The 26,893-nt window shown below is 44.6% G+C and overlaps 3 protein-coding genes across 5 annotated transcripts; 2 read left to right on the top strand and 1 right to left on the bottom strand.

The window, feature by feature from the left end:
• Positions 1–1,713: 1,713 nt before the first annotated feature.
• slc17a5 (solute carrier family 17 member 5) lies at positions 1,714–10,789 on the top strand. Its single transcript, XM_049008132.1, has 11 exons — positions 1,714–1,922; positions 3,169–3,359; positions 3,619–3,852; positions 4,478–4,565; positions 4,692–4,778; positions 5,262–5,380; positions 5,532–5,693; positions 6,171–6,303; positions 7,020–7,167; positions 7,390–7,480; positions 7,744–10,789. Exons 1-11 carry the CDS (start codon positions 1,838–1,840, stop codon positions 7,879–7,881), a joined length of 1,476 nt encoding a protein of 491 aa, XP_048864089.1. The 5' UTR covers positions 1,714–1,837; the 3' UTR covers positions 7,882–10,789.
• Positions 10,790–11,143: 354 nt separating this feature from the next.
• On the top strand, positions 11,144–16,826 carry eef1a1a (eukaryotic translation elongation factor 1 alpha 1a). 2 transcript variants are annotated; one of them, XM_049008133.1, is made up of 8 exons: positions 11,144–11,276; positions 12,516–12,700; positions 12,832–13,011; positions 13,278–13,574; positions 13,660–13,810; positions 14,099–14,355; positions 15,306–15,540; positions 16,029–16,826. In XM_049008133.1, exons 2-8 carry the CDS (start codon positions 12,557–12,559, stop codon positions 16,151–16,153), a joined length of 1,389 nt encoding a protein of 462 aa, XP_048864090.1. In that variant the 5' UTR covers positions 11,144–11,276; positions 12,516–12,556; the 3' UTR covers positions 16,154–16,826. The 2 variants fall into 2 exon arrangements, with proteins under 2 accessions (XP_048864090.1, XP_048864092.1); XM_049008135.1 differs by lacking the exon at positions 11,144–11,276 and adding an exon at positions 12,415–12,434.
• A 57-nt stretch (positions 16,827–16,883) lies between these two features.
• ddx43 (DEAD (Asp-Glu-Ala-Asp) box polypeptide 43) lies at positions 16,884–25,741 on the bottom strand. Of its 2 annotated transcripts, XM_049008131.1 has the most exons (17): positions 25,305–25,741; positions 25,126–25,181; positions 24,904–25,015; positions 24,687–24,821; positions 23,403–23,484; positions 22,193–22,349; positions 20,780–20,898; positions 20,564–20,674; positions 20,331–20,472; positions 20,156–20,256; positions 19,728–19,815; positions 19,503–19,630; positions 18,902–19,011; positions 18,691–18,829; positions 18,148–18,235; positions 17,780–17,977; positions 16,884–17,645 (listed from the first exon to the last, which is right to left on the bottom strand). In XM_049008131.1, the coding sequence occupies exons 1-16, from the start codon at positions 25,657–25,659 to the stop codon at positions 17,801–17,803; spliced, it is 2,100 nt and encodes a 699-aa protein (XP_048864088.1). In that variant the 5' UTR covers positions 25,660–25,741; the 3' UTR covers positions 16,884–17,645; positions 17,780–17,800. The 2 variants fall into 2 exon arrangements, with proteins under 2 accessions (XP_048864088.1, XP_048864087.1); XM_049008130.1 differs by having other exon boundaries at positions 16,884–17,977.
• Between the last annotated feature and the right edge of the window lie 1,152 nt (positions 25,742–26,893).

Here is a 26,893-nt window from a genome sequence, read left to right on the forward strand (position 1 = left end):
GTCTCATACGAGGTTTATTTTTATTGTGAGCAAGGCAATTTGCCACAGCTAATTTCTGACATCCTGTCTGCCCATGACATAGGCAACCTGTATGACTTTACGCAGTGGGCCTACTTGGCATTTTTCATTAAACTTATTTCATATATGACTTATTCAGATAATGTATATTTGAAGCCAAACAAATCAATGGTAATTGCTCCTGATGAGTGGTATCTGTGTCTAAGTAACCAGGGAGAATCAGCTTAAGCACTGATGCATTAAGAGTGTCAGATAGCTGCTTGTAACTCTGAATTATGAACGTGGCAAAACTAAGAAGATCTTCTCCCACCCAGACAGCCATCTTCAACTGAACAGAAGTTCTTGACGTACAGAGCGATAATGAGAAGGTGTTAGCGTAACAATGGTAACAGACATGGTGGCTGACGCTGGCTTCAGGCAGTCGTGAGTACCTTGGTGAACAGATTCTTTATTTTTGAGGTGAATGTTTGACGGGCCCTCGTGGTGACAAGCAATGCTACCAGAGGCCACTACAGTAGGGTGCAAACATTTTAAATGTAGTGCCTCGGGAGTTAGCACTGCAGCCTGTGGGTCTGTGGAATCCCTCAGCTATTCTGGTTTCCTTCCACATTCTGGAGACAGGCAGTCGAGGTGAATTGGCCTCCCTGAATTTCCACAGTATGCCCTGTTTAACATGAACCTAGGATAGGTACCGAGCACCATGTGAACCGGTACAGGGTAAGCAGTGGAGGAAAATGAAGAGATATACCAACTGTCATGTATGGCAGCTATGATATTTATTTATCGGAGTCACTAACGCATGTAATGTCGCATCCTAGTTCTACGTGCTATAGCCCCATCTCGTGGTCTGTCTCTGTACTTCTGCTAGCGAGAACCGATCGAGACTTGAGACAGAAGATCAGGGCATGAAAACAGCTTACACACCTTTAAGAGCATATACAGTGCGCATGGATTTTAGTTTTCACGCGAAATATCAGCTTGTTTTCGTTATGACTGAACCACTGGGCAGATGGCATTATTTTAGATAATCTCTGTAACCAGTGCAGTCATGGAAAAAGTAGGCTATATAATGTTTAAGTTTCATGGTAACGTATTCAGAGAATGTAATGAAATTCTTGTGCCGCAGTATTTTCTTTTTTACAATAACACACGGTGACAGACGGAGGGTGGAGCAGAGGAAACCAGTAGTGCAAGACAAGACAATATATTAGTGGTAAGACAATACAGCAGTGGTAAATCAACGCTTCTGGTACACAAAGAACAAGTAAAAAATGCGCGAAACAATTTAGGCAGCTTTATGTATAAATATTAATAACTGCTTATTTTTCTTACATTTTAGTTATTGTTGACAATTTTATTTCGAAGTCTAATTGCTAGAGTAAAATAGTAGATATTCATAATTTTATATGTGTGTGTTTTCCTAACGCAATGATACTGTCAATTCATGCACAGATGGTTACATAATAGCAGTGTTTCGCGGTAATTTAGTGGGAAAAGTGGAAAGCGATTATATTAAATAATAGCTTTAAGGTGCGGACTGAGCGGTGAACTCCCCCCCCGCCCACCGCGCTCCAGGCCCCGGTTAGTGAGACGCCCAAAAACGGCTACGCCGCCCACTCCCCGTCCGCAGGCGCTGTCTGCTGCGTCGCCGCCCCCCCCCCCCCCCCCCCCCCGTTTCCGGTATAGCGTGGGCAAATCAAAGCTTGTCAACCTGTGATCCACTGCAGAACAATAAATAGTTAAAGGTCAGGGAGCTTGCACGGCATGATAGCACCATATTCACGCCGCATCGGATGAGCAAAAGCCGGACCGGTGCAGGATGGAGTATTCGGCGTCGGAAACGGAGACCGACGACTATGAACATCCTTTGTTGGATGGCTTAGATCGGGATAAAGTTGAAAAAGGTGGGGAGAGAATCGTATCACTCCATTTTATGCGGATGTTATTGGGCTGCGATTAACACCTTGCTCTGCGTTCTTTCTGCAAAACCCCTTCGCCGCCTATTTATATGAACTTTATATTATATTTATATTAAAGTGAAAGAAATCCTGATTCATTGCTGCATGCTTTTCCGAGGCAACACACCGTTTGTAGCAGCCACTTACTGTGCGCTTTTCGGGTCTGACAGTCAGTTTGTAACAGCCACTTATTAAGATGAAATTGCATTAAACATTTGATCGCATTATTGGTAGATCAGCAGTAGTTTTTGTGCGCTACGGATGTCGCCCTGAGTTGTCTCGCTGTCACGTGTCACGTGAGGCGCTCTTGGCTTTCTCGCGTCTTTCCTTGTGCGCGCACGAACCGGCTGAAAGATCACCGGTTAGTTTTGGCTCTAACAGTCGTGCCATCGGCTGCGACACACTTTCTGGATAAATAGTACTAACGGGCTAGTTTTCTGTCTTTTCAGAGGCGTGATGCACCAAATGTAGGTTGGATATGCAATGGGTATACTGGCCTTTAAACAGCAGTAAGTCACATTTGTGTCACGGGACCGCTTCCAGGTGACTGACGGGGAAATGCATCAGTGTATATGTGCGAAAAATCACCCGAATAGTTCATCTCCCGCATGAGATTTAAATAAAACGATGAATGAGTTGGATGTGCTTTTTATTTGTTAGTTTTTTTGTGATAACCATGCGATAATTACATTAGTTACAATTGTATTATTTGCCTCCTTGGCTTTGATCTTCACTACAATTACAAATGGTACGCAGATATATTCAGGGCTGGACTCGGACTAAAAATCCAACTTTTTGCCGAGCGAGGGCGTTTCCCCTCACGGTAAATTTCACTTGCCCACATAACCCCTGGCCTACCAGTGCCTGGTATGCCAGGTGCCCAGTGCATTGCTGGATATATTATATCATTATAATAATCAATTTCACTTTTGGTTCACCACCGTCTTAATTGAAGTACAAAAGTGGGTTACTTTTTGCATAAATAGGGGATGAAACCTAAGTACCAGGAGCTGGTGAATGCAAACTTGTGGAGAATATTGTCAGAAGGAATTTGACGGTTGAGGAGCTTTTGGTTTATTATGAAAATGTTGGAGACTTGCAGTCCCAATTGGGCTTTAGTGAAAATGATGAGGGCACCTTCTTATTGATTTGTGTGTGTGTGTGTGTGCGTGTGTGTGTGCGCCCCCGACAGCCCCGGTTTGCGGCTCGTCACGCTATGGCCTGGCCCTGCTCTCCTGCTACGGTTTCTTTGTGGCGTACGCACTGCGGGTCAACCTCAGTGTCGCCATGGTGGACATGCTGAACACCAACGTCACCGGCAACGGCAGCCCCTCCCACTGCCCTCGGCACGCAAGCCCCGCCCGGCCCCAGCACAACCACACGGTCAGCACCTCATGGGTTTTTTTAAATAAAATAAAAAAATGATCTCAGTTGGCGCCGTAAGATTGCCATTACTCGTCTGCCGGTGGCGTTTTATTGAGCCAGTTTCGGTGCAGCTCTCTGTTTTGTGCCAATTTTAACTCTAAACTATATTTAAGGGCAGATGTTGCAGTGGATTAGATGAGTCTTGCTTAGTCATCGTGTGCTGAATACGTCGCACTTTCCAACGCCCCATGCCCTGTGACATCATCCCGCTGTCCAGGCCAGCCTGTACGACTGGGACTCTGAGACACAGGGCTGGATCCTGGGATCTTTCTTCTATGGCTACATCCTGACTCAGATTCCCGGGGGCTACCTGGCCCGCAGATACGGGGCCAAGTGGCTCCTCGGACTGGGCATCCTGGGCACTGTGGTGTTCACCCTGCTTACCCCGCTGGCTGCAGACTTGGGCGCCGGCTACCTCATCGCTGTCAGGGTGCTGGAGGGCATTGGCGAGGTACGGCAGGCCCCGCATACATACAAACCCCAGCCTTTGGTTCTGACCAACATCACAGTTTATGCTCTTCGGAGTTTTATTTAAACAAAAATGTTCTCTGGGCAGGACGAGAAATGATTGATTCAGAGAGATAACCAATTAGATTGTAGACGAGGTGGCTCCAAGCGACTAGAGAAGGCAGGACCGACCAATCAGATGTCTTGGTCCCGCCCTATCTAGCTGCTTGGATGCACCTTCTCTATAATCTTTCTTTCTTTCTTTCTTTCTTTCTTGTCTTTTCCCTCTGTTTCCTTTGTATTATGCTGTATAAATGATGTAGGAATGTATTACATCACACCCATGTACAGCTCCTTGGGGTGACTTCATTGTGATAGGCGTCGTATGAAAATAAATTGAATTTAATTGAATTGCTGTGGTTCCGTTATCGTTCTCCGCTGCTTCTGTGTCACCGGTGCACATGGGCCACACATTTCCCTGTTCCTCTCTTTTGTGGGTCATTTGTCATGCACTTATTTTGATTCCTCGATATTTATCATGTATTTCTGCTCTGAGTTTACCGCTTGTGTACCTTCCCTCACTCCGTTGCTGGTAATGCAGCACTGCTCTCTCTCATGCCCTCCACCAGGGGGTGACATTTCCTGCCATGCACGCCATGTGGGCCTCATGGGCTCCGCCCCTGGAGAGAAGCCGGCTGGTCACCATATCCTATACAGGTAGAGCTGTGGCCTGGAGACCTGAGACGTGTCTGACAGCCCTTCCACCTGGTCATACTCCATTAACAAATGCAGCTTTTTATTCAGGTGCATGTACATGTGTCGTTGTTGTTTTTGTCTCCATAGGTGCCCAGCTTGGGACGGTAGTGGCCCTTCCCCTCTCTGGGGAGATCTGTTTTTATTTGGACTGGACGTATGTGTTCTACATCTTTGGTGAGTCTTCACTTTGGGACACCCAAATCTGAAAATATATTAAATTAACAGGGCCTAAAGCTAATCTATCGTTATCGTTTTGGGAGCTAACGCTCTGATGTACGTACAGTCATGCTTACTTGGTGGCTCAATGGGTAGCAGCATTACTTTACCCACTAGGATTGAGGGTTCAAATCCCATCCCATGAAATAAGCCGTTCAGTGAATTGCAACCTATTCGTTGTAGTGTATGAGTGTGTGCACCTATGCTGCAGTGTTCCCCTGCTTGTTGCCCTGTGCTTCCAGGTCCAGCTCAGTACTGGGTAAATGGTTGAGAGATGGATGTATAGACTGCTGATACATGAATGTTCTGCTGTAGATGAATATGGAATGCATCTGTAGGACAAATGACTGTAGCCTCACCATCTATCTCCTGTGCAGTCTTGCCTCTCGGCTGCACTCCTGCATGAACCTGACTCATTCCCTTTTCTCCTGGTGCCTCTAGGGGCTGTAGGCCTGTTTTGGTTCATCCTGTGGGTGTTCCTCATTAGCAATAGTCCCAGCACACATCGTAGGATCTCCGCCCAGGAGAAACTGTACATCACGTCCTCCCTGAAGAGTGAGGTACATGGCATCCTGGTTTAAAGAGCTCCTAGTAGATGCACACACACTCACACACACACACACACACACATACACACAAACTGTTTGTCAGGCAGATCCCACCTGCTGCTCCACGTTGAAGGTCAGCGCTTACCTCTATGTTCCTGCACAGCTATCTCCATCTTCGGATCACATTCCCTGGCTCTCCATTTGCAAGTCCCTCCCGCTGTGGGCCATCGTCGTGGCCCATTTCTCCTACAACTGGACCTTCTACACCCTGCTGACTCTGCTGCCCACCTACATGAGTGACATCCTGGGCTTCAGCATCCAGCAGGTCAGGTGATCTCACGCTCTCCTCCTCCCGCACGAGACAACATCCAATAACATCACATTATTTCACTGATACTTTTTTGTGATGCAATTTGCTGAATTTTGTTGCTAATACATACAGATGTTTTTTGAGCAGTTCAAGGTAATAACCTGCCTCAGATCAGGCACCCTTCTGGGTCTTGAGTTGCTAGGCTGAATGAGCCAGTTTCCATGGTCACGTGACTGGTTGCCATATTGTCTTTTTGCCTTTTTGTGTCAGGTGAAAGTTGTGTTTAAGACTTAATAGACTTGTGTAGTATGAGAGAGAGGAGCGAAAACATAATGCCTTCTATAGAACTGCTGCATCTCAGGAGGAACAGTATTGGAACAATTTAAAGGCAGGTTTTCAGTAGCTCACATCAGCGCAGTACTGCCTGGAAATTCTCCACTTTGGCAAGGTTTTCCCTCTACGCTTTTATCTGACACTCTCCTGCTGTGGCAGAATGGCATGCTCTCGGCGCTGCCTTACCTGGGCTGCTGGCTGCTGGGGCTCCTGGGGGGCCAGCTTGCAGACCACCTCCGCGAGACGTGCCTCTTCTCCACGGCGTGCGTGCGCAAAGCCCTCACCATCGTAGGTGAGGAGCACCGGCTGACCATTTCATTCCTATAACTCTCCTAATTTTGAGTTTTAAGTCTGTCAGTGGACATTTTAATCCCATGAGACGATTTCTCGGTTAAGAGTTCCTTTGCAACTACGTCTAATTTGTTTTGAATGCTGTATTTATAGAAAATGTGCCCCTGCATTCCCCAACTGTCAAAGTTTTTATCACTTAAGCACATTTGTATGTGTCGTTGCTCCTTTAATTCTTTTAGGCCGGTGTTTCTTCTAGTCAGTACTTTGCAAGATGTTTTTATTTCTGGTTCTGGTTTTATTTCTATTTTTTTAAAAGCAAAGGCTTATTTTAAAAGCACCATATTTAAAATTTTATATCTTTTATATCTTTTTTTTTTGCTCTCAGGTTTTATTTATTTTAATAATATTCTAAATATAATTATTATAATTGCATGATGATTATACATGTATAATTATTAGAATTATAATTCTAATAATCTAATTATCTTTCTTTAAAAACTGGGCTTTTACCATGATGATATAAAGCATGATAAAAAAAACTGCAAATAAAATAAGATGATAACGTATTTTCCAGCAAGTACGCCCAAACATTTGACTGGTGCTGTACTTAGCAGCTGGAGGAGGGTGCCGTATGCCCAGTGCCATTCTTTTGAAGGGGAAGTGCTTCTGTATCTTCAGAACTTTGCGGACTCGCCTCACTGGTGTTTGAATCTCCAGGCATGATTGGACCAGCTGTGTTTCTGGTGGCGACTGGATACACTGGCTGTAACTACGTCCTCGCCATAGTCTTCCTCACGGTCTCCTCGTCTCTGGGCGGTCTCACCGCCTCTGGCTTCAATATCAACCACCTGGACATCGCCCCTTCGTAAGGCCGCTCTCATGGACAGATAAAGGAACAGGACGACAGTTCCTCACGCTGACCTGTTATCGACATCCTTCTTAAGTCTTATTTTCAGTGTTTTGGCTAATTATCATTTTCACGTGATTTTTAAATTTCACAGGCGATTGTTTTGGTTCTTTTTGTTTTCGTTTTTGCCCCCATAGAATTCGTTCCGATCTCTGTTCTTGTCTCTTCCCTTCTCCACAGCTACGCGGGAATTTTACTGGGCATCACAAACTCCTTCGCTACCATCCCCGGGATGGTGGGGCCTGTCATCGCTAGGGCTCTTACACAATACGTAAGTATTTAGTTTTTTCTGCCGTTGCCTAGTCGGGACAAATCATGTCTTAGGAATTTGTTTTTGCTTTGCGTTTTGGTGCGCAAATAATGTAATGAACATACAGTTGTGAGACAAAGTTTGAACGACGTGGAGACACTTGGAGATAGACTTTTTTTTTGTTGAATGACTTTTTCTCGCAGCTGTGTAACGTTTGTTTGCTTACTGTCTATTGACAGTCATGTGGAGGGTCCCGTAGTGAGCGACTTGCATTCTGCTTTCAGAATACCATGGAGGAATGGCAGACGGTGTTCATTATTTCCGCTGGGATCAATGTGTTCGGCGCCACCTTCTACACCATATTTGGGAAGGGGGAAGTTCAGCCATGGGCCGTGAAAAAGGAACGATCCCATGGGCACTGAGTGCACAGCCCGTGGAGTCCTTGACGCCAGCCTGAAGTATCGCTGATTTGCCTAAACCCTGGGATTATGGGAAACAAAGTGCTTTGGGCTTTAGCTGTTTAATCTTGCACACTTTTTGAGGGAGCTGATTTTATTACCTGACTGAGATATTTTCAACTTATTTTTTAAACCTTTTTCTGTCCCATTTTACTGAAAATGGGGATGTCTTTTAATGTTGATTGGTAGACTGAGCCCTTTTTACGTACCAGTTTTCCCTGTTGGGATCTGTGGGTTTGATGTTATTATTAGACGAGTTCTCAAGTTCGCTGCAATGCATATCAATTCATGCTTAATTTCCTGCTCTATTTTTATGTCTATTAAAGGTGACTGCCGTTAAAATCAGGAAGGCGTAGCTGCCTTCAGGAAGAACATTAACACTACCCAGTTAGGCTGCACTTTTTAACTGAATAAGTTTTACTGTTGTCCCAGGGAGTTTCATTTGGGAACCAGGGGGTCCTCCTCAGGTTGGCAGTCTAGAAAAAGATCTTCTGAGGGTCTTCATTTTTATTGACATACCTTCTTTTCACTGTTAATCCAATCAGGGTTGTAGATATGGGCATTATTTTGTGTTAGTTCTCTAGGTGTCATGCCTTGTCAGGTACCATTGGCACTATTCCACTGCCACCAGGAACCGAGCCGTGCCATGAGCTGGTGGTTTTCCATTGTAAAGTATGCAAGCTGCAGCCACACTGACATGACCCTGCTTACTAGCAGAACCCAAAGCGTGACCATACCGAGCTGGTTGTGTCACCACCATCTGATTGGTCAAAATAAACAGAGATACTGCCGTTCTACACATGGGTTATCTGAAGGAATACGCTTATATTTGATATATTATTCATTATTAGTAGTATCACACATTGTGATGTATAGATGAATCCCCAATAATATGGACAGTGAATATCTCCAACCACGTTCTGAAAGAGGTACTATAGAAGAGCTGAATGGAATGGATCCTTAATGCAAATTTATGCATGCAAATGGTAATTCCAGTAGCATTTCATACTTGGCCAACATGGCTAATCTCACAGATGTGCTAGTGGAAATTAGCATGCAGTTAAAAAAACTAATCATCATCGCACGTAATAAATCATGGTGTACAGATTGTACTCCGTGTTGAACGGTAAATAAGTGTCTCTTCGGTTTTTTGTCACTGTCACTCTCCAAACCTGGCAGTGCCTTTACCGAGCTGACCTTTCTGCAGTGGAAAACCGAATAAGCCGAAACCACACCGTAAGGAGTCCCTGTTCGTGATACGGCCGGGGTGCAGGTCTGTGCCTGCATGCCAGTGCATAAGAGCCACAAGGTACTAGTACCCTTGACTGGTTCTTGTCTCCATTTCAGTGTCTAAGGAAGTACACAGATGATACAAATATGATTCATTTTCACCTGCGGAAACTGTTTCCACAAATCTGAAAAGGCCATTTATATTTAGTTGTGAGACGGATTTAAGAATTGTAAGTCTGGCCGTGAAAAGAAAAGGGGAATTTCCTCAATGGACTGTAGGTACAATGTGCTTTTTTGTTGCAGCCTTGAAACAAAAAAAATAAGGGAACTAATCTTTGAATCGTTCCCCTGTTATAATTTGATAGATGTACCTTGTTTATCAGTGCGGGCGTAATGTTTGACAGACCCATTTTTTGAAGGCAGTTTGGGCTCATTATAAGACCATATTGGTGTTTTTTTTTCTTCTAAATTTTGTGTATATCCAGTTTATACACGTACTGTTGGGTCCACAGATTCTGTATGTGTTCAGTCATTCAGGTTTACTTAATGACTTGCAAGATAAATATGTTAATGCTGAAAACAATGCATAATCATCTATTTAAATAACTTGACAATGCAATCCGTATCATCCGCATGGATAATTTCAATTATCTACCACGTAATAGCTAAGTGTAATGTTTTTTTGCAGAATAATATATGTCCAAACGTTTGTGATAAATCTAACTGTTTTTTGCTTGAATGCTTCAAAAGTACTTTTAAAAGAAACGGTTGCTCTCATCAGCTTTATGTCACCTTCTGTGACTTATAAAACGTTCCAGTTGTAAAGAGGGGGACATGTAGCTGACGTAGTACAGAAACTTCTTTAACCTCATGTTTATGGGTGGATGTGGACGAGTAGTTTGACTGCCACACCTCAGCGTCTTGCACATGTGTGAGGCTTCAACAGCCAGTCATTTGCACTGAATCGATGAGATACACTTATGTCACTTGAAGTCCGTCTGTACATAGAATCTATGTTTTCAGTGAACGAACTGGTGAAATGAGAAACTGGAACACTCTAGTGGCCTCTCCTAATGGAAATTCCAGTAAAAGTTTTTGACTGTTTCAAATAGACCAGAATCCTACATGGGAACTTCCCCTGCCTTGAGTTCCATCCTGTCTGTGATATGCTTCGGGGTCCTCACGACTAAGTATTGAATAAGCTTTTGGAAGATGGATAAATGGTTTCAAATGAGTTTTTGGGCAGCTGAACTAGTGTGTTGATTTGAGGTGAAATTGTACCTTTTAGGTGATCAGATGCAGTTTTAGAGAAGGTGAACTAGTTCATACATACATGTGATCCAGTTGATAATCTTTACTGGAATTTCTAGTAGGTTTGGCAGGAATAGACTACCTCATTGTATTTAGGTGATCAATTTGACAAATATGAGAATCACAAGGTTTGTGTCTTAGCCACATGATTTTTTTTTGCCCGTGACCAATGTTTCACACAAAATATGCATCGTACATCTTGAAATTAACATTGTGAAATTTCATCTAATCTGTTCCACTTGAAATTAATTTAAAACGCAGTTCTGTTTTTATGAAAGCTGCCAAATGTCTATCATTGCCTGATGCCCACAATAAAATGGCTTTAAATGCACTTTTTATGTCATTGTTGGCAGAATGTATTGATGATGCAGTCATTTAGAGAGACTACAGTTTGTGTAACTTTAAATAACTTGATGTTACGTGTGTCGCATATACATGCACATGCCCACAGTTTAATGTGTGTGTCTCAAGTGGGGTACCTACACAGTAAATGGTTTTTACATTAACATCTAAAAAAACAAAAGCTGCCGGCGAGGGTTGTAATACAGGATTGTTCTACAATAACACGATTTAGGTTAAATATAGAATACAGGTATAGTGTTCATCTGAAAGATAACATTCAGCATTACTTGCTGTCAGCAGCCGGACTGCGTCCTTCTCGGCGTCTCCGCTGATGCTGTAGCTCCGCTCGGAGGGGGTTAGAGCATTGCCTGCACTGACGCCAATTCTGACACCCCCTCCACGCAGTAATATAAAGGGATCGGCAGTCTTACAGCCTCCCGTTCTGCGTCGGGAGCACAGTACGGCCGGGAGCTAAGGTAGGATACTCTAATGCTTTGCATGTTGCATCTTTCACTCCCTCTCTTAATAAATGGGAATTTTAATTACAGTGCCGTTATATATTATGATTTCACCGTGCCCAGCAAAATGCCCGTGATGCTGGAAGCGGACATTGTCGCTGATGGGTCTTTAAACGCTGAGATGAAAGAATATGGCGGATGGAGGGGGAGGGGATGTACGGCTAAATACTGCTGACATCCCCTATGATCCAAGTTGCCCTTCAACAACCTGATAAACTACGTTATTTTTGCCTTGGATCCGCCGATAAATTGGATTTTAAGTTTGTTAATTATTATTGGCATAGGACTGTAAAATGCGCATGCTGTTTATTACAGTTAGTGTATTATTTGCACCTTATTTTATCACTGTATCTACCATTGTACTTACCTCGACGTGGATTCTGTTGTTGGACATATCATAATACCACGGGGTACATTTTAATGTGCTCAAATTAAAACAAGGACATTCTTAGCAGGTGCTTACAAGCTCATACAAAGCTTTTAAAATAAACTGTGACATAATAAATGTGAGTATTGATTATTAATTTGGAGGAGTAAATGAAGAAGGGAAGGCGACTGATTGAACTGTGGGTTTGCATTAATTTTATTTAGCAGACAAGCTGTGAATGCCCGGGGCTGCAGTGTCATCAGAATGGCTGCTGTTTTTTCAATGGAAACATAAGAGTTGGACACAAAATGGAGGGCAGTGAGGCTGGTGCGGGTAGAGTGTGGAGATGCCGGGCGATTAGGTGTACCTGTCAGGAATTCGGCTCTGTGTGTGACCCACTGAAGCAAAGGGGTTTGGACAGAGAGAGCAGGAGATGGTCCCTGTGGGGTGGTGGGGGGTAGCTTGTTAAGACATCTCCTCGCTAGCCGGCATGTTGCCTGTGGTTGAAATTTATTGCTATAAGAGAAAAGGGAGCTTGTCGAGATGGGAGCAGGACTGTCCTTGTTCGCTTGACAGGCAGCCCCAGCACTAGTCAACTGCAAGTGTGTGATGTGGTGTTTTTCTGCCTTTACCCGAGTCTCTGTGGAGTCAAGGGTCGTGGAGAGCTTTTGTCTGGGTTCCCCGGGGTGTGCTGTCTCTGTGCAGCGGAGACCGGGAAGGGTTGCCATTCGAGGAACTTGGCAGCAGAGGCGCAGTCAAACGTCGGCTTGTCAGACAGAAATACACATAAGCTCCTTGTCGCTCATTACCTCTTGCGGGTTCACTTGCAGACATCTTAGCGGCAGTGGGATATTGAAGCAAGCCGGCAGTCATGGGGAAGGAGAAGCTTCACATTAACATCGTGGTGATTGGACATGTTGACTCTGGCAAGTCGACCACCACGGGACACCTCATCTACAAGTGTGGTGGCATCGACAAGAGGACCATCGAGAAGTTTGAGAAGGAGGCTGCTGAGGTTTGTGTACCGTTGCCAGGCAGATTTAAACACGGCGACAAATTTCCCCAAACATAGTACAGCAATGTAGAACATTACCACAATGTTTTCTGGTTCTAGAATGGCCGACATTGGTTACTTTTTTCCCCCAGATGGGCAAGGGATCCTTCAAGTATGCCTGGGTTCTTGATAAATTAAAGGCAGAGCGTGAACGTGGTATCACCATCGACATCTCCCTCTGGAAGTTTGAGACCAGCAAGTACTATGTCACCATCATCGATGCCCCTGGCCACAGAGACTTCATCAAGAATATGATCACAGGAACCTCTCAGGTTTGAGCTGGACTGGGTCTTTATTCGGGGTCACTAACAGTCTGACTATGGTTTATCTGATAGAATAGAATAAGAATACTGGTGACTAGAACTTGCCAGATGGTATGCAGACAGTGATATTGGACACTTTTAATAGGAAAAATCAGATGGCTCCACGCAGAGGAATAAAAAAAAAAATCATGAATGTGTAATCGATTAATCATTTTGCTTAAAGTATTTCATTTTCCTTCGAGCACTGACATGCGCTATGTTCCCGAACCCACCAGGCAGACTGTGCAGTCCTGATTGTGGCTGCAGGGGTGGGGGAGTTTGAGGCCGGCATCTCCAAGAATGGGCAGACCCGGGAGCACGCCCTACTAGCCTACACGCTGGGCGTGAAGCAGCTGATTGTGGGCGTCAACAAGATGGACTCCACTGAGCCAAACTACAGCCAGAAGCGCTATGAAGAGATCGTCAAGGAAGTCAGCACCTACATCAAGAAGATTGGCTACAACCCAGAGACGGTGGCCTTCGTCCCCATCTCTGGCTGGAATGGGGACAACATGTTAGAGGCCAGTCCTAATGTAAGCAACGTAGCATGACAACAGCCTTGCTCTTCACCCATGCCCTACCCATGATGCATTTGGCACAGTGAAATTTCTTTTTCAGATGACATGGTTCAAGGGCTGGAAAATCACCCGGAAAGACGGTGGTGTATCGGGGACCACCTTACTTGAAGCCCTGGACGCCATCCAACCTCCATCTCGCCCCACAGACAAGCCTCTTCGTTTGCCTCTGCAGGACGTCTACAAGATCGGGGGTGAGATTTACTTGCGTATCCTTAGGTGCTGTGCTTCTCATCGATGGATGGGGTAAATGTTGAGGTACAGTGTCCCAGCATCAAAAGCCTAGGCTCTGTCACATCTGAATCAGTAATGATCAGGTTTGGGTCGAGTTGTTTCACGATTCAGTAAGCAAGTGTAAAAGAGAAGTGCCTCTTCCACAAAGTTGCTGGCCCCTTGGCATCATGAGATGTCTGTGAGAGGGAAAGGCTTTGCAGACTCTGCTTGGGGCAATGAAGTGGATCTGGTTCTGTGCCGCTTCTCAGGGATCGGGACCGTGCCAGTGGGCCGCGTGGAGACGGGAATGCTGAAGCCGGGCATGGTAGTGACCTTCGCACCTGTTAACGTGACAACCGAGGTGAAATCGGTGGAAATGCACCACGAGGCGTTGTCCGAGGCACTGCCTGGAGACAACGTTGGATTCAATGTCAAGAACGTGTCCGTCAAGGATATCCGCCGGGGCAACGTGGCTGGGGACAGTAAGAACGATCCCCCCCAGGAGGCCGCAAATTTCACCGCCCAGGTAAGTGGAGAGCTAGGAGGACTTTCTCCTCTAAGCTGGAACTAAGACCAGGTTCATTCAGGTGCTTGCATTTTGAAAGCCTCATCTTGAACTAATTATAAGCTTCAGGATATGTTAATGCACCCTTCATAATTAATTTAATACGCTTCTTTAAATATGCTTATGTCTAATGGCCAATTGAGCAATAGGTCATGGGGAGTGAAACTCAATTTAATGAGTCACGGTAAATGCTAGTTTTATTTCCAGATGAGCTCTTAGTTAACCAGTTACGCTTTCACGTTCACTTGTGCTGTTAATGAATAGCAACCCACAAATCCCATTAAAACGCTAATGTGTGATCTTAGGACTTATGCACATCGGGCATGTCGAAATCTGTTATACCAATATACAAATAGCAGATAAGCTAAGATCTCTCTAAGCACATTAAATATATGAGCCCCCGAAATGAATACATCAGTTACCAGTCACAGTAAGTTACTTTAATTGATCCATTACTCAATGCCTGTTGTTCTTACCCCATGATTAAAGTCATTCATAATGAATTAAACCTGAATGCGTTTCCCAGTGACTCAGATTGTTTCTCATGACATGACTGGACCTATAACAGTTCCTAAGATTTTAATATTTCAATTCAGAAATGGTCCTGTCAAAAAAGTAGGAAATTATAGATTAAATGAAAATGGAAGCAGAGAAAATGGGACATTTTAGTGCTGATAATCCATCTACCAGGGACAAATTATGTTTTACACATTTGTTTGTGAAATTTAATATTTTGTAGTGTAAGAAGGCAGAGATCAGGTGGCTTACGTCAGTAAACAACTTAGAAGATTTCGTGGTGGAATGAAATTACCGTCCGGGAATGACGGTGCCATGGATGACCTTGATGTTCGGGCCGGAGCTTCCTCCGATTATCTGGCGGTGATGTTAGTGACCCATTCCTTTCATCCCAGGTGATCATCTTGAACCACCCTGGCCAGATCAGCGCTGGCTATGCCCCGGTTCTGGACTGCCACACGGCCCACATCGCCTGCAAGTTCGCAGAACTGAAGGAGAAGATCGACCGGCGCTCTGGGAAGAAGCTGGAGGACAATCCCAAGTCACTCAAGTCGGGAGACGCTGCCATTGTAGACATGATCCCCGGGAAGCCCATGTGTGTGGAGAGCTTCTCGGACTACCCACCCCTGGGTAAGTGGACCACCTTGGAGGGGGGTGGCTGGGCCTGGGTGCATCAATACTAGGGTTGCAAAATTTCTAGGAATTTTCCATTAATTCCCTTATATTCCCAGTAGTTCTCATGGAAAGTTTCCAAAATTTCCTTAACTTTACATGGAATGAAAAGTTTCTGGAAAGTTACCGCCCTTTTGCAACCCTAATCAAGACCAAAAAGAAGCCTTTTTATGTCATCTGTCCAAGTAGCTTTGTATTTTCTTTTAGAGTAGCAAATAAGGTTAATAGAAATAGCTTGCCATTTGTCTACCTGTTCAGACCCATATACCAGCAACACCCCCCAGTGGTGTCCATTACAGGAGGTCATTGTAAGGGTCATGCAGATCATATGTCCTGAGATTAGGTTTCAGTGTCCGTCTTTAGACAGTTCTCCTTTCCGTGCAAACCGGTTAATACTGCCTCATACTCCTCAAAATACTTAAGCATTCCTCCCGTCTTCCATCCAGGGCGTTTTGCTGTGCGTGACATGCGCCAGACCGTGGCCGTGGGAGTGATCAAGGGCGTGGAGAAGAAGGCCGCCACCACCGGCAAGATCACAAAGTCTGCCCAGAAGGCTCAGAAGGCAAAATGAACGTTGTGCTGGGCTGTCGACTCCAGAGTCCCCCGTGGCAGAAAGATGGTCTCCAAGCACTTCTACCCCATCGGCCGCTTAAGCTCCATCGTCAAAGACTGGTTAATTGTCACGATGCACCGCAAAAGTTTCCGAAGGAAAAACCATACAAATTATTAACGATGCACATTGTGTTGACTATCAATTATAATCCACGCCTTGGCACTTTAATTTATTGATGTGAACTTATTGTTAATTTTTAAAAACGTGATTTTAAAACGAGACCGTGAACATAAGCACCACGTGTGAGACATTAACATCCTAGAGAGGAGTCGAACCCAAAGCCTTCTCGCTGCTCCCTTCGGGAGTGCAGTTTTAGTCAAGTCATGCCATCGTCCTGCTTCTTAGCGTGTTTGCAGTTGCCGGGTGTTCACTCGCAGTGGTAAAACTTTCTGTAGGTTAAGATGCCTCGTTTTAGCTTTAAAGCCCTACTCCCCCAGCGTGTCTCGCTCTGGGCGCATGCAGACTCCCTGTGCACTTTATATTGTTGATCTTCTACCCCTTGACCCCCGACCTGCTTTCACTGGCTCATCGCTCCTGGAATCATGGACTTCCATTGGGTTCAAGCTCCTTGCACCTTACTGTTATTTGTGGGCAAAAGCCTCTCTACATTGCATTAAAGGTGTCTCAACTGCGATGTGTCTGACTCTTTTTACAAAGTTCATTCCACATGGTAGTAGTAGTAGTAGTTGTTATAAGGCATTTTATTGCAGTTGTGCTCATTCTAGTCCAAATTTTTGCTCCCTCCCAACACACCTAAATCAAACCATCAAGTACAATCAACACAAAACTTCATGGTACAGGTGTGCTGGGAGGAAGCAAAAATGTGACCTGCCTGCTTTTTCATAGAACATTTTGAACCATAAGCAAGCTGGCTGATTTAATAGGCAGCCTGAGAATATCAAAAAAAGAAAAATGAAGCCAAAAAAAAAAACTGCTTACACACAGTCACAGTGAACTGGGAGCTGATTTGATGCCAGTCCATTGCAGGGCAAACAAGTACATACCTCCACAGTCACACACTACTCTATAGTTCACCGAACCCAGTGACTTTGCATACTCTCATGTTTGTGTGGGTTTCAGTACAAACTCCATACACACTGAGCACAGAACCGTAGTAGCGTATAACGTATAAGGCCACTGTGCCACCCAGTGAGCTATTGCACTGTCTATAAAAATCATACATAAAACATTGTTTATTTTATTTATTTATTTTTGGGTCCCTCATCAACTATGAATTCTGAAAATATTCGCCACATTTAGCCCCTCAAACTAAATTCCACATCATGGACAATTTTTAAACACATTTGTAGACCATTAACTTTTGTGCTGGTCAAACAAAAAATAAATAAACAGGAACGTTAATAAGGTGACCTTGTCTCTGCACGAAGCGGAGGATGTCAGCACAATGATCTGAGCCCATAAGCACACAGATTCTGTACAGGACTGAAACCTGATATGAACCAAAAGAAAATGCATTAAGTTATCAACTCATGTCCTGCAACGGGAAGCGTTTCTGAATACGGCCAAATTAAACTTCTAGGTGGAACAGGCTGCCAAATGCCAGAAATTATTTAGTGCGCATACCTGTCAATCAAGTTGGACAGATTAGAAGCTCCAGGTGGAATCGTCCCTATTCTTGTGCCACATTTTACTTGCTCCTCCCCCAGCCCTGCCTCTGCTTCTCCCGCCTCTTCCTCCTCGCCCCGTGGGCACACCCGTCTCACGTTCCCTCTCGTGCCTCTCGTAGCGCTCGGCCATCAGCAGCAGCTCCTCAGGAACAGCCTGTCACAAACAAGGCTGCTTAGCAGATCGCTAAGCTGCGGCACGACCGCAGCTCATGGCTGCAGAAATTTACGACTACGCAGGAACGAGAGAATAAAGCCGTCAACACTACTGTTGACGCCAGAGTTATGCATGATGCAATACCCTGTCAAGCTCTTGAGTGCCCCCACCTGGCCGGCTCGCTCCAGGATGTGAATCAGTTCGGAGGCCAACTTCCAGTCTCCTCTTGTCACTAAAGTCACGGACGCCCCGGACCGTCTGTCCAGTCAAATGGAAAGTACCACAAGTTAGAATCCATGCAACAACACTACATGTCCCAGAATGCTTTGGAGTTTTTATCCCCACCAGTCCTGGGAGTAAAGTGCAACCAGGCAAGAGACAACTCAGTGGTCTAGACTGAATCTGTTCAATCCTAAGAAATGTAGAGTCCCGGAAAACCTACTGGACAATGCTGCCATACAAAGACGAAACAAAATAATGGCAGATAAAATTAATGACCAAAATAAGGCCTCTTAGGTACTTATCTTGTGACAAAACGTTGTAATGTCTAAAGGCATATATTTAAAAAATCCAAGATTTTATTGATAACAGATTATGCAAATTAATTTTTTTAAACCCAGCCCTAACGCTGACGCCCTTTTCCTCAGAGTCAGTGTCAGCATATTCGCCAAGTTTTGCCTTTGTAAGCGTATAACATCACAGTGCCTACTCACCCTGCTCTTCCGGTACGACCAACGCGGTGAACATACTCCTCAATGTTGTGTGGAAAGTCGTAGTTGAAGACGTGCGTAATGTCATGCACGTCCAAGCCCCGGGAGGCCAGGTCGGTGGCCACGAGGATCCGCACATGGCCTACAGGCGCAAACAGACACTGCACAAAAACTGCCCGCCTTCCAATGGGGGAAAGTTCCGATAAGAAATTACCCTCTTTAAAGTCCCGCAGCGCATCCTCACGGTCACACTGCTCCCTGTTTCCATGCAATGACTGAACCTTTATGCCGTGTAGACAGAGGTCACTGGACAGGTCATCCGCACTGGAAATAGAAAGGAAGAAGGTCCATGACACAGTACAGGCAGCATGACTTGGCTCCAGCCACAGCAATTCCAGTAAAATCACAGAAAAAGCTGCCAGCAAACTACAAACTGATAGATTTCATTTTTATAAACATTTAAAACATGCTTGCATCTCGTACAACTAGCTTCAACAACCTCAAATGTATTTGTCCCCATCTTAAACCTGTCAGCTTTAGCAAAATGTATACTGCTTTTAAGTCGGGTATTACCTATTGTTCTGTAGAGACATTAAACAATGCAGAATATAAACAGTCAATTCTGAGTTTTTTTTTCCTCAAAAATTCCAGGAAAGTTTCTGGAGTAATTTTATGTTGACTGATATTGGTATGATGGTGACTGGGCTTCACATCAGAAAGTGAAACAACTATTAAAATGACAGACTAGTTTTATTACATGGGCATAATGTTTTCATATCCTGTTTGTTAGGATGTATTTGTGGCCTGACACTCACATTAACTTTTTCCCTACGAATACCAGCGCTTTATCTTCGGGCTCCAGGTTACGGATGAAATCAAAAAGGTAACTCTTTTTCTCCTCCTCCGGGACGATTATTACTGACTGCTGTACGGTGTTCACGGCCTTGGAGACAGAGAGACGGTGGTGGGGAGGGCAGGTGAGAAGGCGGAGCTTCGGGAAGCAACGCACAGCATGTCCCCACCAATAGGAGGTCACTCACCGCCAAGTCCAGCGTCCCCACGTACACCATCATTGGATCCTTCAGATAGGACTTAGCCAATCGCCTCACACCGGCTGGCCATGTGGCACTAGTGCCACAGGGAGGCAAGAGAGGAGAAAATTAGAGTTACTATTTATAAATAACCAAGGGGATGCAAAAAAGAACACGAAAAACACTAGTAGGCAGGTATTATGAGGCATTTTCATAAGCAGACCGAGATTAAAAACTTTGTCAAAGAAAACTGCAGGTGTACAGCTGCTGAATACACACATTAACACAGTAGAAAGACTAATAAAAAGACACTAATAAACAGTAAGAATAGAGAGAACAATAAACAGTGCAGGGAATGTCAGGGATAATTCCGTATTCCATGGTAACGGCTCAGAAATAGTTCAGTATAATTTCAGTATAGTTGCTATGGTAACGACCTAGTCATGATCGTCTGTCTGTCAGGCCGGATGTCCAATATAATCTTCATAATCTGTGGCTCAAAACCCATGTCCAGCATACGATCGGCCTCATCCAAGACCTGCAAAAAGCAGACATAGGGTTGGCTTTTTTTGTGAGGCCTACCCAAATCCCCCCCACCCCCCACCCACTCACCAGGTAGGTGACGGATCGCAGGTTCAGGTAACTGTGCATCTGCAGGTCATTCAGCCTGCCTGGAGTGGCGATGACGATGTCCACGCCACGGGTTACCACGCCGATCTGGGCCTTGCGGTCCCCTCCCCCGTAAATGCAGACACTTAACAAGGGGGAGCAGCAGAGTAAGGAGAGAGTGGAACAGCAGTGGGAAGCGGGCGCGTGACCGGACGGGGTCGTGGCTGGGCTGGCACCTCTTGAAGCCTTTGTAGCTGTATTTCTTGCATTCCTGCTCGATCTGCAGGGCAAGCTCTCGGGTTGGGGTCAGTACCAACATGCCAGGTCCATCCCGCTGCTCTCTGGGCCTAAAACACACAACGCAAGGAATCTATCATATTCGAGATTACGGCCCGGCCTGCCCCAAACCAAATCGGGAAATCACTTCCAGAAAACAGATACTCAAACCCTACACAGGCTGCTGGTCCATGTGGATGAATCCAGGCAAGAGGTAGGCCAAGGTTTTCCCGGTGCCGGTTTGGGCTATTCCGATCAGGTCAAGCCCCTTCAACACAACGGGCCAGGCCTGCGACTAGAACACAGCACAGGCTTGTCACCATAGAAACAACATCAAACAAGTCTGAATGTAACAGCCCTTGATGACTCTGAGGCACTGTAATATGATAACGAACATCAGAAACATTCCAGTTTGGCTGCCTCATCGAATCCCGGCGGTTTGTGGATGTTGAACCTATAAACCAAGCAAGCGGCTTGATCCCGTGGCAGACGGGGATGATCTACATTCAGTGTCTATTCCTCAGCCCATGCTACATTCAGGCAGCCAGGGTATGAACATGTCACTATCTTAAGCTTCCTGGCATGAACGATGACTATAACTTGGGCTTGGAGTTTTATGTAAATCCGGCAACCTGATTTGACCCCATATACAGTGTTGAGCACGTATAATGCCCAGGGCAGGACTCTGCTGCCATCTAGTGGACACATTTTTTTTTGTTTTTAGAACCGCACAAAGAAACATGCTTCTACTGATCCAATGGCAATGTTTCAAAACGCATCACAGGAGAGGGGTGTACAGAATTTGCATCAGTACAACAGTAGACATAGTATTCCTACACTAATTATGCTGATGTTTTGATATTGAACATATTTTCGCTACACATAACATTTTTGTTGAAAAAAATTTAACATTTTTGCATGTTTTTTCTGGGGGAGACATAATACAGTCGGTGAAGAAATAAGATTTTCCTAGAATGATTCAACAAGCAGAGTTTAAGATCGAGTAACTGACTTTCTGAACTGTACTCACCTAAACAAAAAGCCAAATTGTACTGTGCAGCTGCTCTGCAATAATAATGGGAGTTTGGGTTACACAAAAATGTAACAGATTGCAGAGGAAGTGGGACCAACCAATCAGATGTTTTGGTACTGCCTCTTCTGGCTGCTTGAACCCTCCTCCTCTACAATGTAATTGGTTGTCTCAACCAATCATTCTTCCTTCTGCCCTAAGCACATTTTTGTGCAAGTAAAACTCCCACGAGCTCTGCAACGTGCAGGTAATAAAGCACCCGAGTGTTTTTCCACCAGTGACCTGCATTCTCTTTATGATTAATACATCATTATTTTTTAGCAATGGCTGAGTCGTGGATAGGTCTAACAATGAAGCAGGTCCTGCTTGACAATGTAAATGATGGTCAAGGCTCACGGTTGAGAAACAACTGCATGAGTGAGCTCTCAAAGGCTTGATGTACTGGGTACTGAGAGGGGAGGAGGCTCTGAATGTGGACAAGGATATATCTCACATATGCTGTCTTTTCACACTGGAAAAACGCTCCGCAGAATAAGCAGTTGGAAAATGAATGAGGTACCTGGATAGGTGTGGGCTTAAGAAAGCCCACTCGGACGATGTTCTCCATGATACCAGGATAGGCCTGGAAGGCCTCTTCAAAGGTACAAACCGGATTGGGTACAACCCGCCTGTCCTCTTCTTTCAAATCATCCACAAAGATATTGTTGTTCTCCTTCCTGCAGGGGGCAGTGTGGTAAACTCAGCCTTGATGTATTCAGCAGAGTTTAATGAAGCAAGTCATCTACTCAAAGTTACCACTACTCAAAGTTTACCACCACCAGCTTTCAAAACACCTGTATAACAACCAGCTTTGAAATATCCTACCCTGCAGCTATTGATAAAAGGAAGAAACTGAAGTTAGCCAGAGGAACGGTCTGAAAGAGTCTGATCAGTTAATCAATATAAAATGCTCTGAACATATATGCATAACGCAAACACAAATAACTACATCATAACTGAAGTCATTGATAATTGCTTATATCACTGAACATAGTGGGATGTTAGTGGCTGTATTGCTTAGTGTAACAAGTGCTGGACAACGGGCAGCGCTAGGTGCAAAAAGCAATGCATATGCGATGGCAGCTACAATAAGCAAATACAGCACCTGCACTCTGCCATTTCCTTACATGAAAAGAAACCTTCCCTTTCTATTACGCACAACTTTTGATTTCATAATGCAATTCATGCCTTATTTTTGTGAACTATAAATGCAATCTCCATTATAAAGTCTTGTGATTATATATATTAAACTTTGCTATTATTTTACTATTTATTATTTTATATGACGTGTGCATATTACAGAACTGTACTTAATGTTTTCCCTTTTCCATTTAACTATCGAGACACCCAAATTGATTTGCATCCAGTGGTCCTGGGCCCAAAAGCAAGTCGACAGATGTCTATACACACTAATACTACAAAATAAAGGGCAAAAATGACACCCACTGGACACAAGAAGAACTTAACGCTTCCAACAGACTGGCAATACTACAGCCTGCAATAAACCAGAGCAAAATACTGCTGGGGGCAGAGATGGGGGGGTGCACAGGTGCCCAGCTTCAGTCTGTCTGACATGTTAATCCCTTCAGTAGGTGAAGCCCAATGGAAATTGCTCAACACACATTACGTTAAGCTACTTAATCTCTCTGACCAGATCTGCAAAGCTTCTCCACTTCCCATTAAGGGCTCCTCAAACCCAGGGCCCTGGACTGCTGATGCACCACCATTACCTCCAGGCCTGCACCTCCTCAGCACTGCGCATAGCCACACTCTCCGCCTCGATGTAAAACTCCTTCCTAAGTGGAGGGAGATCTGAAAGCAGAACAGAAGCGTCCCCAAACACTGGGCTTATGACGGCAAATTTATGCCAAAGACATACCATGCAAATTTCCTTCCATACAAGCTCTTGATTAAAAGAACAAATCATTTTCCAATTGTCCACCGATGCTCGGTAGGTAACTGCTTATCCACCCGAGAAACCAGTTGGTGAGACATGGAGAGCAGAGTGAAACCCAGAGTATACCCAGAGCAAAATGCCAGCCCACTGCAAAGCACGGGCCCGTGCACACACACACACACACACACACACACACACACACACACACACACACACACACACACACACACACACACACACACGCAGGCAGGCAGGCAGGCAGGCAGGCAGAGCACTCTAAGGCCAATGTGACACACTTTACAGCCACTGTAGCACCACATATGTCACGTCTTTGAACAAGGACGATACAATTTACAGCACAAAGCATTCTTTAAAAATTATTCACAAAGGGATCAGGTTTCAGAAATGTTCATCTGGACAAACTAACTGGCCAATGTAACAATTGATTCAAATTTAGTTACAATAAGGCTTTAAATGCCCAAAAAAAGAGAGACATCTGGCTTGAGACCATTTGAAATGTACAAAACGTCAAAATCCAATGGACATCTTCATAAAAATCTAATTAGGGATGTAAAGCAGCAAAATAACCAGCCAACCCATGTTGTACAACAATGAACTTTTTTATCCAATTTCCTGACAATTATACACAGAGAAACGGCAATATTATATTTTACTTACCTTCAACATAAACTCAGAGACCAACACGCACATGGACAACATATATAAAAAGAAAACTATTTAACATGTTCAGGAAAACATTATCGAACTGAACCATGGCATGTTACGCCCACATAAGAGTATTTGCTGAAACAAGATTTTCAAAACCTGTGATGCCCATGTTAAAATTCTGAGGAAACTGTAAACAAACAAACAAGCTACAGAGAAGAGGAAAGCTAGGGTTTTATATGTATTGGTTTGTTGCAGGTGCAGAAAGTAAAAAATCCAGGCCAAGATTTTGTTTCAACCAGGCAGTTGAGTATGAAGAGTTGCAGTCACTGAATACCCGACTGGTTGGTTGAAACAAAATCGTGGCTTTACCTTTTGCACCTGAACTATCCAACTCTGGCATGTTGCAAGCCGTTTAACTTCGAAGTGTTGATGGCCATGTCCTTCTCACCCTTCCACTTCAGGGCCGCATACTCATGCCGTTTTTCGCGGATGGACATCCAGTCTATCGGTGGCGGGGCGAAATCTGACGGGTTCTGGACAGCCGAAGCGGACCAGCAGGACTCTGTGCCAGCGTTTGTGGACCCTGAGAACGGACCGATTCCAAATGAGACATGTTCACAACACGGGGGGGGGGGGGGGGGCGTCACAAACGTGCGATTACCTACCGGGATCACCAGCGGCCGGGGAAATCAAAGCTGCGATCATTTCCCTGGCTTTTTGCTGCACATCCCTGCTGCCAAATACTTGAACCTCCCCTTCATAACGGCCCCGAATGACCTGGGCGAAAAAAAACACACATACATGCATGTCTACGCGGTTTTGGCGGAGCATCGGCCGATGCAAAACAATCTGCAGCTTCCCCGATCGCACTTTATGCTGCGACTTGCCTTTATCTTCGCTCCACTCTGCTCCTCAAGTTCACGAACTTTAGCGCCTCCGCGACCTGTGTGATTTAGACAAAGCAAGGTTTGCGGTGATCGTGGCGATCACGATTTTGAGCAGCGATTTGCGTTAACAGTACGTGGCAAAGTGACGGTTTTATGGGGACATTTCGATAGCTGATTACCTATAATGGAACTAAATGCGGAACTATCCACAGAAAAGCACAGCGGCGCCGACGCCAGTAACCCGCGGCCTCCACTGGCGTCTCCTCGCCCACTTGGACTCCATTCGTTTTCCCTCCTGGAAAACTGCTTTCCTTCAGTGTCCGAATGGCCACTCCCGCCCCCCCAGTTCTGCCGCTGCGGATCTCGCCGATCATGTCCCCGCCGTTGTGCTGAGGGGCCCCACTCTTTTTTATGCGTAAAATTAAAGTCGGAAATCTGCTCCGTCTTCTGAGACCGCCATCCTGAATGCTGGGCTTTAACTAAGGGTGTAGGTTTCAAAGCCGAATCGTCGCAGTCCTCTTCCCAATCCGACATGCCTACTTTCCTTTCGGCACGAGAGCATTGGTAAACCCGCGCGAAGCTAACTCCGCGCACCAGCACGCCATTTACGTCACATGACCAGGGTCCTACCGACTCCGCCCCCTTCAACTCACGGTAGTAACGGGAAAATTCGGAACTTACGTCACATATCGTGAAATAAACGTTGTACTTGCGATATGTTAAATGCTGTTCGTATTAATCGAAATGTCATATGTAACAATAAATCTGATAAACTCCTGATTAATGTCACTGTTGTTACTTGTATTAAATATATATAGAGAAAACCCATATATATATATGTGTATATATGTGTATATATAGCTTGTGCAAATGACCTGCCTCTGAAATTGAAGAAAGTCACGACCTTAGAAAACAACGATGAACGAAGGGAAAAAAAAACAATAATATACGCTATGCCTGGACAAATTAAGAAACTTAGAGACCCAAACTTTAATTGCGATCGGATGGAAAAAAACAAAAGACGATCTGGAGGGCATGACCTGGAATTAGAAAATGACATAAAATAGTACGGTTGCACGATATTTGAAATAATTAAATACCGCGATGTGATTTTGTTAAATGGATGAAAACAATCGGAAAGCACATGCAGAGCTCACGCAAAATCAGCGGCGGTAAGCTTTAAACTAATTTATAAAATATATACTTGATTATCTTGAAAAGGAACAATCATTAAAACTGTAATGCTTACTGAGAATGCTTTTCGAAGCTTAACGATGCATTGTTTTGCATTTATAATCTTCACAAGTGCTTTCAGTACATATTATTACTTTATTTTAAATTACACAGGTTTAAAATAAAATATTCGGGGGTGGGGTCCCATGAAGGGGTGGGGTCCTGTCCCCCCGGGATTTACGCCTTTTTAAACATTGCAAGTCTCTGTTTTTCTTTTTAGTTGCGCATGCGGTGTAAAGGCGCCTTTAATTGTCTGTATTGATACATGCGAAGCCGTTTAGAGGAACTGGACATGTACTTTTTTGTATTTGGCTTGCGTTTAGTTAAATTTTAGTTTTAATAATTTTTAAAGTTAGATTTTAGTTGCTTTTCTATTTGGTTTTAAACGCCTTCTGCATGCACGTCTCAAATATACGGTTGACTCAGATCCTGGAGTGACAAACTCAGGTAAATGATCAATCCTGATTTATGGAAGCCCCCCAAGGAGGCGTGGCGTGGTATCTTCTCAAAGTTTCTTCTTTTTAATGAACGAACA

This window comes from Brienomyrus brachyistius, chromosome 3 (genome assembly GCF_023856365.1).
Source record: "Brienomyrus brachyistius isolate T26 chromosome 3, BBRACH_0.4, whole genome shotgun sequence".
Taxonomy (NCBI): Eukaryota; Metazoa; Chordata; class Actinopteri; order Osteoglossiformes; family Mormyridae; genus Brienomyrus; species Brienomyrus brachyistius.